Source organism: Varroa jacobsoni, unplaced genomic scaffold (genome assembly GCF_002532875.2).
Source record: "Varroa jacobsoni isolate VJ856 unplaced genomic scaffold, vjacob_1.0 contig01617, whole genome shotgun sequence".
In the NCBI taxonomy this organism is placed as follows: domain Eukaryota; kingdom Metazoa; phylum Arthropoda; class Arachnida; order Mesostigmata; family Varroidae; genus Varroa; species Varroa jacobsoni.
The window spans coordinates 61,897-77,692 of NW_019214663.1; the positions used below are offsets into that span (position 1 = coordinate 61,897).

General features: G+C 42.3%; 1 protein-coding gene across 2 annotated transcripts in view; it reads left to right on the plus strand.

Moving 5' to 3' along the window:
• Window positions 1-14,271, plus strand: part of LOC111272108 (uncharacterized) — a 58,259-nt gene extending 43,988 nt beyond the window's left edge. For both annotated transcript variants that reach the window (XM_022853327.2, XM_022853326.2), the window contains exons 13-37: window positions 83-367; window positions 527-942; window positions 1,183-1,488; window positions 1,709-1,910; window positions 2,153-2,301; window positions 2,613-2,769; window positions 3,038-3,132; window positions 3,465-3,534; window positions 3,666-4,266; window positions 4,579-5,138; window positions 5,334-5,528; window positions 5,734-6,474; window positions 6,738-6,927; window positions 7,090-7,228; window positions 7,347-7,424; window positions 7,616-7,767; window positions 7,978-8,147; window positions 8,261-9,325; window positions 9,589-10,187; window positions 10,400-10,760; window positions 10,984-11,425; window positions 11,604-12,129; window positions 12,260-12,376; window positions 12,540-12,735; window positions 12,849-14,271. In XM_022853327.2, coding sequence (XP_022709062.1) covers window positions 83-367; window positions 527-942; window positions 1,183-1,488; window positions 1,709-1,910; window positions 2,153-2,301; window positions 2,613-2,769; window positions 3,038-3,132; window positions 3,465-3,534; window positions 3,666-4,266; window positions 4,579-5,138; window positions 5,334-5,528; window positions 5,734-6,474; window positions 6,738-6,927; window positions 7,090-7,228; window positions 7,347-7,424; window positions 7,616-7,767; window positions 7,978-8,147; window positions 8,261-9,325; window positions 9,589-10,187; window positions 10,400-10,760; window positions 10,984-11,425; window positions 11,604-12,129; window positions 12,260-12,376; window positions 12,540-12,735; window positions 12,849-13,076 — 8,040 coding nt within the window. In that variant the 3' untranslated portion in view covers window positions 13,077-14,271. The remainder of the gene's footprint in view (window positions 1-82; window positions 368-526; window positions 943-1,182; window positions 1,489-1,708; window positions 1,911-2,152; window positions 2,302-2,612; window positions 2,770-3,037; window positions 3,133-3,464; window positions 3,535-3,665; window positions 4,267-4,578; window positions 5,139-5,333; window positions 5,529-5,733; window positions 6,475-6,737; window positions 6,928-7,089; window positions 7,229-7,346; window positions 7,425-7,615; window positions 7,768-7,977; window positions 8,148-8,260; window positions 9,326-9,588; window positions 10,188-10,399; window positions 10,761-10,983; window positions 11,426-11,603; window positions 12,130-12,259; window positions 12,377-12,539; window positions 12,736-12,848) is intronic.
• The last annotated feature ends 1,525 nt before the right edge of the window (window positions 14,272-15,796 follow it).

A 15,796-nucleotide genomic window follows, 5' to 3' on the forward strand; every position in this document is an offset into this window, starting at 1 on the left:
ATCACTTCTGCAGATGAAATTAAACACAGGGCCGATAATACATAAACGTAATTATACATTTTCGAAATTGTTAACCTTACAGACTGTCACGCCCGCACCGAAACTTCTTGACGTCGTAACAAATGCTGTTCGTCAGCTGAGCAACTCCGGCGGCTACTCAGTACAGTCCAGTTCATTTTCGCTTACCAGTTGGGCAGATGTTGTCCTTGGTCTCGGAAACCTGTTTAGAAATGGCCTGCTCGACCAAGATCTTGAAGATCTATCTTCGTGGTTTTACCTTCTAGACAAAGTTCTCAAGCCATATCCTATAATCGACAGTGAGCTAAAGACAATAATCACAGCTGCTGGCTCTTGGGCAAAGCAAACTGTGAGTACAGGTTGTTTTTTGCAAACCTCATTGGATTCAATGGACTTTTCGCATCGCTACAAACACTGGCAGACAAATTCTAGGAAATGAAAACGACAAGTTTTTTATCATACTAACATGTGTTTGTTAATTTGCATTTTTTTTTTGTTATTTGCGAAGCTCTCAAAGAAAACGGTCAACAGCACAGACCTTTCAATGGAGTATCGTCGTCTTTTTGAAATACTTAAGTCCGCTACGGGTCAAACAGCTCTCGAAGCAGCCATGTGGTTTGTTGCTTCGGCCCAAAAGGGCATTTTCGACTTTTCGTTCAGTTCACTGAATGAAACGTTCAGTTACCACTGCGCGATACCAAGTACTGAGGTTACAAGGCTGGCATGCCACAACGAAACGCAAGCTATTGTACGCCACCTACTGACCCGAAATACAACGATAGCGGATGTTCCCGAGATGACCACGGAGGAGGCTGCAAAGAACCTGTTTGCCCTACTCCACAGAATCGACAAAACAGCCGCTCTGAATTTAATGGATGCTTTCGAACATGAGGCAACTAAATACCAAAATAGGATTCTCCATGGGTAGGCTTGTTTAAATGAATGGCCTTAGGCACTTGTATGCTCTAGTTTGTGCTGAACCAATTTGTTTCTTGGTGTAAATTTTTATGATAGGTTGAGTCCTGCTATAAGTTAGGGTATTACTTGCACTCTTATTAGTTCTAAGTCGTGACTTCATTTGGTAATTATCGGCGTACTAGCTACAAACATTTCGCGTTGCAATTCGTGTTCAGGTTAACAAACATTTTTTCGTAATGTTTCTAGGCTGGGACGTGTGATAATGTCTTCATTGTGGTGGACGCCGCTTCCAACGAAGTTTTCGGGTCTGATTGATTTCGCCTCTATGCTCAACCAGATAATCGAAGCTCTGCCATCGACAAATGTGACCAAATTTTTTATCGACGATTTTGCCTCCGCTTCGGCGAACTTTTCACAGTTACCCGTTTCTGATAGTCGGCCTCTGATCAAGTTCTTGATCAGAAATCTCGTCCCCATTTGGGCCGGTTCGCACAAGTCTGAAACAATCTTACTGAATTTTTGGAATAGCCAGGATCTACTCGCTAAAGCTATGTATGTATCTAGCCTTACAGCAGAAACTTGCCACGTAAATTTTTTTTTAACGTATTGGCGATCCTGGCCAAGTCTCTATAACATCTTAAATTTTATAAGAAGCTTATTTCTTATTTCTTATACTATATCTACTAGGTGTTTTCCTTACCGCAAGCACCAAAAATAACAACGTTGTGAGATATAACCATAATATATTGATTGCTATTACAACGCTCTTCAGATATCCAACTACAGCTTGTGCGGAAAACGGTTCTATAGGAGAAATGCTGGACCGATTGGAGTCGCCAGTAAAGATGGTATGTGCGATACCACGGACCGGTTTACAGGAAGCTTATCGTCATTTGATGAACGTTGTGCTTCCCGTAATAGCCGCAAATGCTACCAAACGGAGGGATATTTGTCTACCAAAACTCTGGATTGAGGTAAAAGTGTTTCTTTTATAACGTGTCTAGTCAGCCGGTCTGTGTATTAGCAAGAGTTTCATAATGCCTCTGGGCTACTCGCAGTGTCTATAACCAAACTTGATGATAAGTCACAACAGATTGAATGAATTGTATGGGATCCCAATTGGCAAGACATAGTCTTCCCAGTCCTAACACGGTGACACCAGTGAGTACCTCGAGCTTAATGTTTATTCTGTTCTTCGGTTGGCTACTGATTTCAGCTGGCGAGTTGGTCCCGTGTGAGTACAACGCAAGCTGAGCTTATCTTCAAGTGCGCGACAGATTTACGTTACTCTCAAACCACTAAAGAGGCAGTCCATATAGCACGCACGACGTCTCACTTAAGCAAGCTCGCGTCGAAATTTTCCAAGTACGTGATGATTCTGGTAGTAAACGCTCATGCTAATTAGTTTTTTTTTTATTTTTACCAAATTTATATGCGTAGAAACTGTATAGCCCAACAAAATTTTGCCCATGTCTGTGCGAATAAGTCGCTAATTGCCCTTAACAACAGATTCTCTAGTACGTAACATTAAACATTATCTGTTCGTGAAATAAGAACTGTGTTCTATAGAAGAAATTCACGGCTAACCACATAGGAACATGGGCTCGCATGAGAATATTGTAGCTATAGTGTCGATAAGTATCAACGCGTCTAATCGTTCCATGTTTGTTTTTTAGGCTCCAGAAAACCTTGAAAACAGGTATGTCGCTTGATGCTCTGGCCAGCCAACTTCCTTACATTGCACGCTTTGAGAACATCGTCAAGGACCGCAGTCTTCTGGAACAGTTTACTGCTGATGACCGTACAAAGGAGATCGTCATTAATTTTCGATGGGTATGCCACTATAATTAGTTATACTCATTAATAGGTTATTAGTGGCATCAAGAGCCTTGAACAGATGCTTAAGGTGATACGAGTTCAAATTATGGTTTTTTTTATAACGCACCTCTTTTATGATGAACTGTAAAAATAAATCCACTCTTATTTTATTTTTGCGTTCCGACGTACTTTAAAATATTTTTGTATTGGGTATTTGTTGCTCATTTTGATTAAGTTAAAAATAGTTAAAGCATAAGTTTGAATTTTTCAACGTATTTTCCAGTTGTCACATCATCGGTCACCATCTCGTATAAAGCGTCTATTTTGTAGAAACTCGAAAAGCGCATTCATCCTATTTCCCGAAGAAGTATATCCGAAGTGAGTTGGTCATACAAAATAATTAGATTTGACGGCACATTATACAACAAACGATGTAAGCAACCAGATATAGTAGACACGTCAAAGTCTAGCTTCTATAAAGGCCACAGGCGTGAAGACTGATGACGTTTCGTAAATGGAGAAGTGGAAAAAGTGGACCGTAACTGCCAGTCGTGAGGATGGTTTTTGCGTTTCAATTTATCAGTATCAGTTTTTTTTGTAACAGTAGCTCAGATACTGATTTGGTTGTAAAGAGCGAATCATCACTATAATCACGTTTTTTTTAAAACAAACTCCACGGATGAGCTAATTCAACGAATTTTCATTCACAGGAGCTTCTGCAATGATCATTTCGTGCACAAATTTATCGACGCCATAGATTTCCACAGACTACATTCAGAGGTATACTCATCTGTCTGCTAAGACGCGTATACTTGAATCATTCATTTAATACAGTACAACTCCTTAGACATAGTAAATATATTCTGTGTTTAATTTTCTAGTATATTCTATCATGATGCGATTTGTTTTAGATGCCTGTGTCGCAGAACAAAAGCCTTTTCTCCGGAACCTGGCTTCGTCCATTGCTGCGACCCCAGATTATGGCCGCGATAGAAAGCATTGCTCGGTACGCACTGCCATTCATTCAGCTTGCTGAGGAACCGCTTAGTCTGGACACTGCCACTGCACTCCTGGTTTCCCTCAAGGAAAGGGAGCTTGAGGAGCTGTATCAAGCGTTCGAACACCTAGAAGGTCCAGTTAATGAGGCGTTCGGCGGAAGTGAGACAGATGCACTTGTGCACGCGCTTCGCCGGGCTATGGGCGCTATCGCTCAAATGGCATCGACAGGACTTTTCGATGTCCGCTTCAAAGTGTCCGAGGTTCTAAACGATCCTGAGTCAGCTAAAAAAGCAATTATGGACGCGCTCGGTACTAGCGCCTACTTTGTCGATTTCATTTTAGGGATGAAGTTTGACATTTCAAGCTTTCTTGTTGATCTGCATACCCGTAAACTAACGTTCGTTAACGTTGTCAGCGATCTCACGCTACTCAAGAGGGCATTTGGCATGTCACCCACGTCGACGGTGTTTGATAAATATTCGAAAGTACTAAAACAAGCTGTTGATAAACTAGGTTAGACACTGGTGCCTACTTTATATTATAGAGTGTAATATATATATATATATATATATATGTATGTACGTGTTATATAAGATCAAGTCATTAACAGACCAGTTGAGATTCTTTTTAACACCACTTGAATTTGGCAACATCATTCTGGTCGCTACATGCAAAAAGCAAACCATATGTTTTAGGTCGTAAAGGCCGAACGATCATTTACCATGATATTTTGCTGAACATAACACTACATTCTGCGAGCCAAAGTTCTTACATTTCCAAAACATACTTGACCCTAAGAGTGCGAGAATGTATATTTCTTTAAAGGCATACCACCCAACCCGCTGGTGACAGTTGCCCAACAAAAGTTGCTCAAAAACGTGGTTGATGTTCTTCTCGAGAAGGCCCTTCGAAAGAACGATCTGGGTTGGGATCACTTAGTCGCAATATTTTCGGCATTTACTTCGGCCCCAGATGTAATCCGCGATGCAGAGACCCGCTTCGCAGTCATTAAGGACATCGTTGGAATTGAGACTATCAAGGGTCTTGCGAATCTTAACGTCTCCTCTAATGGGGTGCGGGTTCTTGCCCATCCAGTCGCGTTGAAGCTTATAGGAAAGCTCGTGTGCGGTCGTCCTCTTCGCGCCTTGGAACAGGAGTTCAAAATTCTACAGCCCTCGAACAAGGAGCCACAGCTTAATGAGATGGACATCGAAGAGCTTCCAGATGGTTTCTGCAGAACTGGATATGAACAGGTTATGCGATTAACGGGAGGCCCTATTATTTGGGGATTTCTCAAGCCAATCCTTCGAGGAAAACTGCTTTATGCTCCTGACACGGAAGAAGCGAAACTTATTGTCTCGGAAGTTAACAAAACATTTCAATCGGTGCGTTCTTTGGATAAATTAACCACACTTAATCCAAGTTTGAATCCGAAATACTTACACAGAACATGTCCGCACTAAAAGTTCTGTAATTCAACTCAGATAGAGAATATCAAAGATAATCTATCAGATATGGAACGTTATTAGGGCCTGCCAATCTGTGTGCAAATCTGTACCAAATTATCGCTCTCATTTCAGATTGAAACTTTTCGTGATCGCTTATATGAGTGGGGCGATGCGTCAAATGGTCTCAAGATGATATTGGGCCGAAAAGACGCAATCACCAATGTGAAGGATGCTTTATTCTCTTCAGTATTAGAACCCATAATGAAGAAAATCCTACCTGACGGGATGACTGCTGAAGCATTTGACTTCCGAAGAGTCGAAGAAGAGGTTTGACCTATATAACTTGTGTACATCTAAAGCTGAGTGATTGATACCCATGAATTGGTAGATAGTCCTTGTATAGCTGTACAATCTATTGTGCATATTTATTAGGCCATCATTATTATTATCGATGACATCGGCAAGCATGGACTTGACTTCCTCTTGTTATACTACTGAATACTTATTTTTGCTTTGCAATTAATTTTCGCAGGTTGGAGATGCCGGTGGTTTAGTTGACATGTTGCAACTTGTGGCAAAAATTTCTTATTGCTTCACACTCGACCGCTTCCAAGGAGTTGACACAGAAGCTGAACTGGAGGTATTGGCGCCGCAAATGACGCGCCGCAAGGAGTTTATCGCGGCAGTTGTATTTGATGGTTTTCAAGAAAAGATTAAGAAACGCATTCAGGAACCATTTGGTAACTCTAAACTAAAACCAGCTGGCCGAACTAAGCGAGGTTTTTGGGAAATGATCGGTTTCGTCGATGACAACAGTGAAGCGCGGCTCCCTCACGAGATCAGCTACAAAATCCGTATGGATATCGATAATGTCCCACTGACACATAGGCTCAAAGACCTTTTTTGGAAGCCTGGTGCAAAAGCCGATTTCTTCGAGGACATGCGATATCAACGTGGCTTCTCTCAAATGCAGCAAATTATTGATTCGGCTATCCTCTCCGTTCTTCGACGAGAGCATCGAAATACAACGACGACAATAACAGAAGAAGTTCCACTGTTACCGCCATTATTTGTTCAACAGTTTCCCTACCCATGCTACGAAAACGACACTACTGGACATTTGCTTAAATCAGTCGTACCAATGGCATGTCTATTGTCATGGCTGTTCTCTGTGGCGTTCTTAATCCGTCAACGGGTACTCGACCGGGAGCAGCACCTACAGGAAGTGTTAGCTGTAATGGGCTTGAAACCGTGGGTGGATGTTACTGCCTGGGTGAGCATTTTCTATAAATTATTTCATTATAATTTTTAGAAAACAAGTAATCCACTAACGATAATTGTCATTGGTAAACTAGACTAAATTTCCTCTCCACTAGTGGATCTGTACTTGATTTTAGGATAGCTTCGGACGTTTTTGTGTATTGAATTTTCCAAATTCTATTACATGGTTAGCTCTGTTAGAATTAAACAGCAATATTCTAAGCATACGAGGTAAAATCAAAATGGTAGGAGTATGTGTTTGTGCGTGTGTTTCAGGTTCTCCTTTCAGGATCAATATTTTTCTTCATAGTTCTCGTGACGACATTGTTGGTATCCTTCATACTGCCCAACTCAAATTTCTGGCTCCTTTTCATATTCTACCTCGCTTTCGCCATGTCTATATTGAGCTTCTGCTACCTCATATCGAATCTACTGCAGAGTAATGCCACCCTGGCTGCTCTCACAGGTAAGTTACATATGGGGTCTTCTGATTCCACGTGGTGTTTGACCAGGCCGATCGATTCACAGCGCGGTGCAGAAATCCCAGTTACGTATATACATATAGGGCATATGAACGACATCCTATACGGGGCGTTTTAATGCATTATTTCTACATTCTCACTTACAGGCACTTTACTATATATGATTTCGTTTATACCTTTCATCGTGACGTTAACATCCGAATCAGTACTCCCACTGGGAACAAAGTTGCTGTTGTGCATATCCATGAGTTCGGCGTTCTGTTACGGCTCTCTCTATATAACCAGGTAACTTGAAGTTATCCGACACAGCGTTTCTATGAGCGAGTTTCACGGATTCAATCTAGCAAAACAATGGTTTGCTTGTTACGTTGTGTTAAATCTAATGGCCATAATTTGCGTCTAGGTTCGAACAACAAACACTTGGTCTCACGTGGAAGACGGCATTTTCCAGCCCTTTAGCAGGAGATCACATGCATTTCATGTACGTTCCCCCAGACCTTTATCTTCCTTATCATATTTATGTTTTTAGGATTGGTGACCTTTGGACCATTTGTATGATAAAAATAACTCATGTTGTGGAAACGATAGTCGTTTACGATCAAGCATTTAGAAGACAATATAAATGCAAGGCCAAAAGCATTCTAACAAAGGTACTACAACAAAATGTTACAGGTACGCTCTGGGTATGCTAAATTTGTGTACAATTATCTACTCCCTATTCGGCTGGTATTGCGGTTACGTCTTTTGTAGTAACCCTATTCTACGAAAAAAATGGTACTTTATATTCCAGTATGAATTCTTCTTTGGCGACCAGTCTGATGGAGGTAAGCATGCTATAACAAAACAGCATTTTTTGAATTTGAAAGTGCTTCATCTTTCTGAAAGCACCGAAGACCCTTAGCGTAGATAAATATTACCGATAGTCCAATATCGCTAATGTTGAATCACTGTACAGGAGTTGTACTCGACGACAACATTATGAAGCAACGTTCAAGTATTGCTTTGGTTATTTCTTATGCATATGTTCGTTCTAGGGGACACGATGTACATCGATAATAAGGCGGACGGTGTAACAATCTCAGACCTTGTCGTTCGCTTTGACTCTGGGAACACTGCCGTCAATGGACTTACGTTAAACCTGCGTGATGGTGAAATTACCTCGTTGCTAGGCCAAAACGGTGCAGGAAAGACGACAACGATTCGAGTACGTTTAACGAGGCATTCAATTGTTGCATTTCTAGTTTTGAAAGCAGAATAGCATAAAGTTTTTACTTGAGGCCGTCTTCATGTCACTTAAGAATTTTTGTCGTATTACAGGTACTAACCGGCCAGTGTCGTGCAACGGGAGGGCGCGTTCAGGCCTATGGAATTGATAGCCGTAATCTGAGAGATCTTCGACGCTTGATCGGCTATTGTCCTCAATACAACACACTGTTTGACAAGCTAACTATTAGAGAACACTTTCAGTTCTTTGCTAGACTAAAATGCTCCGGCTTCGCTTCAGAGGAACAGATCGAAGGTGAAGTTTCGACCATGCTTCATATGATGGATTTAACGCACTTGCAGAATCGGTTATCATGCGAGTTAAGCGGAGGCCTACAACGAAGACTTTGTGTTGGTTTGTCATTTATTGGCGGGTCGAAGCTAATCATTCTTGACGAGCCCACCAGTAGCGTTGATCCTGTCGCCCGGAGACAAATCTGGGACCTCGTACTGAAGTACCGGAAGCGGCGAACAATTCTTCTAACAACCCACCACATGGATGAGGCCGATATTCTTTCAGATCAAGTGGCTATCATCCACAGAGGCAATCTGCTCTGTGAGGGGTCGCCAATTACACTAAAGACACGTTTCGGCTGTGGCTACCAGCTGGCCATTAACCGAAATTCCGGCAGAGGTTCGGATTCGGGCCTGTCGGCTAGCGACGTCAGTTTAACTTCGAATAATTTCTCCGTCGATCTCATTGATGACATACGAGAGTTCGTTCCCAGCGCCCTCATTGCTAGCGACGAGGCTGATCAAATGGTTATTAACTTACCGCATCGCTCAGAGCAGGGAATAGTGTATGATTTCGCAGGATTATTTGAAAAACTTGACACGACAACTTTACTAGGCTATCACGGTTTCAGCAGCTATCGTGTAACGAGCACTACACTCGAAGACGCTTTCCTTAACTTGTGCTCCGACAATAGCGCGAACTGTCCTACCGGTTTTCAAATCAGTCAGGAATTTGAATCTGCTGGTTCGGACGGGTCGGCGTCTCCGGTGTGGGACTCAGCTTCGACAAACTCGCTCTATCTCACGTCTAACGATCGCATACGCGGCTCTCGCCTTCTGCTGACGCAACTGCAGGCGTTGCTTTATAAACGCTTTATGCACTCAGTAAGCAAACGATCTGAATATATGTATGTATATGACATGGAAATGCATGTCTGTTGTCGTAGCGATTTAATTTTATTTGTATGCTATTGATCTGCGTCTTCGTCTCCTTTTAATATGATTACCGCGGCAGACGGCTATCTTAAATATTGAAATATCTACGAATGGCTCCTATTTACTTATGGAATGCTTGCTGTACTTTGACTGTGATTGGATTTATGTTAGTATTAAAAAAATTCCTACAAACTATCATTTTACACTTCCAGATTCACAATTGGAAAGTGTTGTTTTCGTCTGTAGTAATGCCGTGTCTGTTCATTGCGTTGGCCATGGGTATCACCTCCTTGAAGCCAGACAACATCAAAGAACCCTCGCTTGAGCTGCATATGAATTTGTACGGCAGGCCGGCCTTATCGGTACTCAGCGGTCAGGCAGGACTGCCTCTCATGAAGGAACTTCTTGGGGAGAACATAGTACGGCTTGATGGTCGCATGAATGTATTGCCACAAGATGGTTTCTGCCCCGCTGTGGATTGGGCCTGGAAGACCTTAGATTGGAATTCCATTAACACGTTTGACGCTTTTAACAGTTCGCAAGTACTGTTCGCCCTTGATCCTTCTAAGGTGGAACTTACTGACTACCTTTTAGCTACCTATGCAGAATTTGCCGACAAACGGTACGGAGGCTGGTCGCTAAACCGGGAACACATAAAGATTTGGTATGACAATACTGCCCATCACGCATTGCCAATCTATCAAAACCAAATAACAAACGCGTTTCTAAGAAAACACTACAACAATTATACCGTACGCGTGTCTAACCATCCGCTTCATCTTACCCAAGAACAACTTGGTCGGGAGACATTGTGAGTATGAACGTTGGATCTTCTTTTGACATTTTGCTTGAGGAGCTAGGATCAGCTAATTTATCAAAACCGAAAATGTGCCTGGCACCGTTTCATAAATCCACATGTTTGACATACCCTTCGCGAACTTGAGTCGTAATGTATTGGTGCATTTATAGGATGTTTCAAGGGCGTATCTCCCGTAGCAACTAATAAGGTGATAAACATTGCAGCCTGAGTAGACTAGCCGATCTGGGCGTTGCATTGGTCATCCTTGTCGGATTGGGCTTCATTCCTGCGTCAGCCGTCATCTACGTCGTTCAAGAGCGTGCCCGAGAGGAAAAAACGGTGCAACACTGTTCGGGTGTCGCCAAACCAACATACTGGGTATCGGTGTATCTGTGGGATCTGATTGTTTTGCTGATATGTATTGCACTGTGTACAATCGTCATTCAGATGTTTGCTATCCCAATCTACGTCGGTCGTTCGAATTTTGCAGCCTTTATACTGCTGCTTTTCCTATTCGGATTCTCTTCATTGCCACTTACTCAGATTGCCTCACATCTATTCAACGAACCCTCGATCGCATTTATGGTGTGTATACTGGAACGGGTGACAGGGACGTTCTGTAGAGGGAGTTTAGTATCATTGTGGGCATATAGTTTACCTAGCCCGTACGTTAACCTTCATTGTACATCTAGTTAGTACAAATGCTGCGCAATAGTGCATCAATGATATAGATAGTATGCTCGCGCTACCTTACGTCAACTCTGTATGTACGAACACCTAGTGTAATTTCTTCCTTAACATTCAACAGGTTACATACTGCCTGAACCTGTTCTTTGGACTGTCAATTTTCCTCGTGCTTCTTCTGTGCCAAGCCACTACCTTCGACGTCGCCCACTTATTGGGTCTCTGCGTTCCACAATACGCGTTTATTCAGGGCATTCTTGTACTCTTCAAGAACCATATTACCGCTGACATTTATGACATATTCGACCAAGACGTCTATGAAGATCCCCTCCACCTTCTTTCGGCGAATTACTGGATGATGTTGGCTGTTGGAATTGTATGTTTCGGTATCAACGTCCTGATTGATTGTAACGTTTTCTCAATGGCGAGATTTCGCCGACGGAACGAGCTCGTCCTCCCTCAAGACGAGGACGCCGATGTGATCATGGAACGTAAACGAGTTATATCGGCCATAGGCGAAGACATTTTATCGCTGGTTAATCTCAGTAAAGATTACAAGTCTTTCGGTGAGTTTAGCGGTCTTTCTCGAAAAGCGATCGACTTAATGTGTTTAATATTTCTATCATTTTTTTTTTTACATAAACGGATATAACTTCTCATGTATCACAGAAGGACAATATTTAAGTATTCGTAGAGGCTTCTATATTTCCAGGAAAAAGTATATCATATTGATTTTGCTCTTAGGTCTATCCAAGCCTCAACGTGCGGTGGACAATGTCTCGTTTGGAATTGGAAAAGGCGTCTGCTTTGGATTAGTAGGGCTGAACGGTGCTGGCAAAACCACCCTTTTTAAAATACTTACGGGTCATATCCAGCCGACATCGGGACGTGCCTTCCTCAAAGAGAAAAGTGGAACATACCGTACACTTGCGGAATTGAATAACCACGTTGGATATTGTCCGCAGAGCGATGCGGTCGACGACCTACTTACTCCAAAACAGCAGCTTACCATTTACGCTCAGCTAAAAGGTATACCAAGCCCTGATGTAGACGAAGTTGTCCTTAAAGCGCTCACCATATTCCGTTTACAAGACTTCGCAGATAGGCCGTGCGTGGCGCTAAGTCGAGGTACCCGGCGGAAAGTATGCACAGCCATGGCATTCCTTGGAGACCCGCAGCTAGTGCTTCTCGACGAACCCACTACGGGCATGGACCCAGTTACGCGCCGTTTGCTATGGAACAGCGTGCACAAATGCGTCGATTCCGGAAGGCAAGTCTTTGTTTGCACAATGGATATATTTCGTAGGACTGTTAAATACTGAATAGTTCCACAGTACGCGTACATACACGCGTAGTAACAGACAAGTGAAAATGTAACGATAAGACTTTTTTGCTCGCAGATCAGTATTGTTAACATCACACAGTATGGAAGAGTGTGACGCATTATGCCATCGTCTCGGAATTATGGCTCATGGCAGGCTTCGCTGTATTGGCTATCCAGACGCTCTCAAATATAGGTGAGTTTCCCACATTCTAAAAGGAGGCGTATCATGCTATATCTCTTTGCCATATTGCGTAATTCTGCTGTATCTATAACCGCACAATGTTTTGAGGTCCGCTCAGTTTGCACAACCTTCCGCGTATACAACTGAAGATTGATTGAACCCATCTTGGTCTTAGGTTTTCGCAAGGGTACACACTCGCCCTTCGAATCGAGCCCGGCAGCGAGCAACAGGTACTGCAATACGTAACGAAGCGGTTTCCGTCGAGTCGTGTCAAGTCGCTGCACGCAACATCGCTTCAGATTTCGGTGTCTTCTAAAGAAGCGTCACTTTCTACCCTGTTTTCACTGCTGCAAGATCCTCGAAGTCGGCAGGTGAGCAGAACGTGTGCACGCCAGTCGGATATATACCTGATAAACTGAAATATAGATACGTGGGTTTGTCAGTTAGCAGTGCAATGAGTCATTCACCACGTTTATGCTTTTAGGCGGGGCTAGTGGATTTCGCGGTCCAGCAGACTACGCTCGATCAAGTGTTCGTCGAATTCGCCTCACAGCAACGCGGAGACGACGACGACGAGGAAGCGTTCTCAAGAGTAGCCACCGTATCGTCTTTTGGGTCAGCTTCGTATCAACAACTGTCATCGAAAGAGTCCGGTGGCGGTGACGACAACTGTCCAAATGACGAATCCTATATTGATTCCACTCATTTTTAGATGACGATGAACATTGTCGGCCCTCTGCCAGAACCCTGACATCGTCCTGCTTCTTTGTTCCTCTTAAAACAGTTCACTGTAAACAGAAGATGTTGGCTGCATGCGCGGCAATTTTCCTACAGCGTCAAAGTAACGTAAACGTATTTGGTAACCAGCTAAACGGAGAGCTGACCTACGTTAAAAGTATCGTGAACACAATAAGTGGGAATAGGAAGAGGAGTGTGCAGGCAAAGCAAAACATTGCCAAAAACAGATAACGATGTTTGTATAAATACTTTGGATATTTCACTCGATGTGGCGCGTTGCCGTTATTAGTAAAGGTAAAACGGACTCATATAGTGTTGTACAGCGACTTGGAGGTTGCAAAAAGACAGGAAGTACACTACACTCGTACCATCGAAATAGAAAAGTGGATAACTATCTACTAATTACCACCATGAATATTTGATTTGGCTTTTAAGCCGCAACGTCTCGTCTTGCGATTACATCGAAAGTGTCGACCTATAAACATAAGCAAGAAAAGAATTTTATGAAAAAATTCGTTGTAAATACAAACTAGATGATCCCATATTAATATCCGCATTTCCAGAGTAAATTTTTAAGATTTTATCAAAGTGAAAAGGCTCAACTAGATGATTATGATATGATATATATGTTTTAGTTGCAATTAAATGTATTAAACAACTAGTTCTACTAAGGCTGTATACATTGTACATAAATAACGAGTTCATATAGAAGACTTTCAGCAAGATTAGCAATAGCAACTGCGGACAATAGCATTCAGAAGATGTGGCTCAAAGACGTTGCCTTGTTCGGGATCCAGAGTCCAGCCGTAGAATATGTCTGCGTTGTTAGAAATACGTTAGCGTAGGGAATTTGGTAAATCTATAATTTGCCGCTTAACTGTGTTAGAAAAGCTATCGCTGGCTAGCAAGTATACCATTAGGTTCCGATGGATTTTGAAAAAATCTATGAAACGGTCACAAGAATTTCAGCAACGAAGTTCACTCCGTCTGTATTACCTAATACGCTACACGAGGACAAAAGATGCTAAGCTAGATGGTAAGCCTTCGAGGTGAATGAAATACTGTTCAAAGATTCTGTGATACTACTAAAAGGCGCATACGAAACGCGCTCAAGTCATAAATGGCGAGTTAATAAATAGCGACGATTTCTATTACACATAAATACTGCATACACATCAGCCATTATTGCTTACCGATAAATTTGCATTAAAAAAAAAAGAATCACAAATGGAGTCGCAAGCTTGGTAGCTGTTGAACATTGTGTCACTCTATCTAGCAACTAGTCCGCTCGTCCGTTTAAGGATTGAATGGTCGTCGATCTGTCTCATAACGGCCAGAGCTACCGTACAACGGAGACATACAACATCTGGCCACTTGAAGCGATGAACAAAATGGATCGTGGACTTCAGTATTTTTTTCCATGAGACTAATCAGCTTTTCGTTCTACAGCGTCGGCTATCCGTCGTGTTATCATCGTGTCGTTTTTCTCAGTTCAACTTAAAGCGTCTTTAGCGGAATGGCATCGCATCGTTCAGTAATATTACTTTGCCATCCTCTTCCGCCACAGGACTGCCAGCTACCTTGCTGCGATGGTTCAGCTGTTTTCCTTCACATGTCCTAATAGTCTTGTAAGTTTGTGGCAGGGGTTTTATATTTCCATGTCAATTACGTTGCGGTATCGTTGAATGGCTGTTTCGTGCAATTGTTCTTTTATCTTAAAATGAAGCGGACCTGAATTTTCTATGAGCATAGATAGAAAACCGATCAGTGAGGTGAGCAGGGGGCTAATATGAAAGCCGATAAAGTTTTCGGCGGCTTTGAACCATTTTCTGATACAAACGCACACTCGACTACTTGCCCGAAAATGTAATAAAGGACATCGGTATTTTATCCCAATAGAGTAGCTGAATCGGGCTCGAAAAAACTATCCAATCTTTACATTTAGATGTTTCGTATCTGTTTAACAGTTGTTGAGGTAAGTGCCGGAAAATGCCATTTGCCCTGGTCTACACCGAAGTCGATATGCTAGGTATAGATTATCTTCGAATCGGTCGCTGTCACCAGCATCGTTTCGTGGCTTGCTCATCGTTGATATATATAGCCACAAAACTTCGCTGGCGGTGACCAGCCAGCTCTTTAAAGAAATCAGCTTGTTCATGTTTGTCTTCTGAAAGCTGCCACTGATAGATGCGTTTTTGCAATCTGAAACAAACGGATGGACCTGTGTTTCACGGTTCACATTTATATTTTGCTTTTTTCGAACGCGGTGGATATCATCAAGATCAGCTGACAGAAACCAGTGCCAGGTCGATGTATCTCCAGCTACAGATTCGATGATCGCTAAGTTTAATTTGGAAACACTTTGAGAGCAAAAAACTAAAACTTACTATATGAGAGATGACAATAAGTAGATAGCTTTAGGTAAAAATTGGAAGATATGGCTTTCGGATGATTCAAATTGGGACATTAGAACACATTAGGGCCACGCTATATTCATATGTGGATACTGCAATTATGTAGCTTTTTATTTTATCATATTAAACCATAAGGCGAAGTTTCGATGCGTAAGCTAATGGCTTTCGGCACAACTCATCGTCTATGGTTTTGTTTTAGCGAGAACGTTAGGCAGTTCCGCTTTGGAGTATCTATACCGCTTTTTATGGAAAGCCTGAGGAATATTTTAAGTCAACAGTT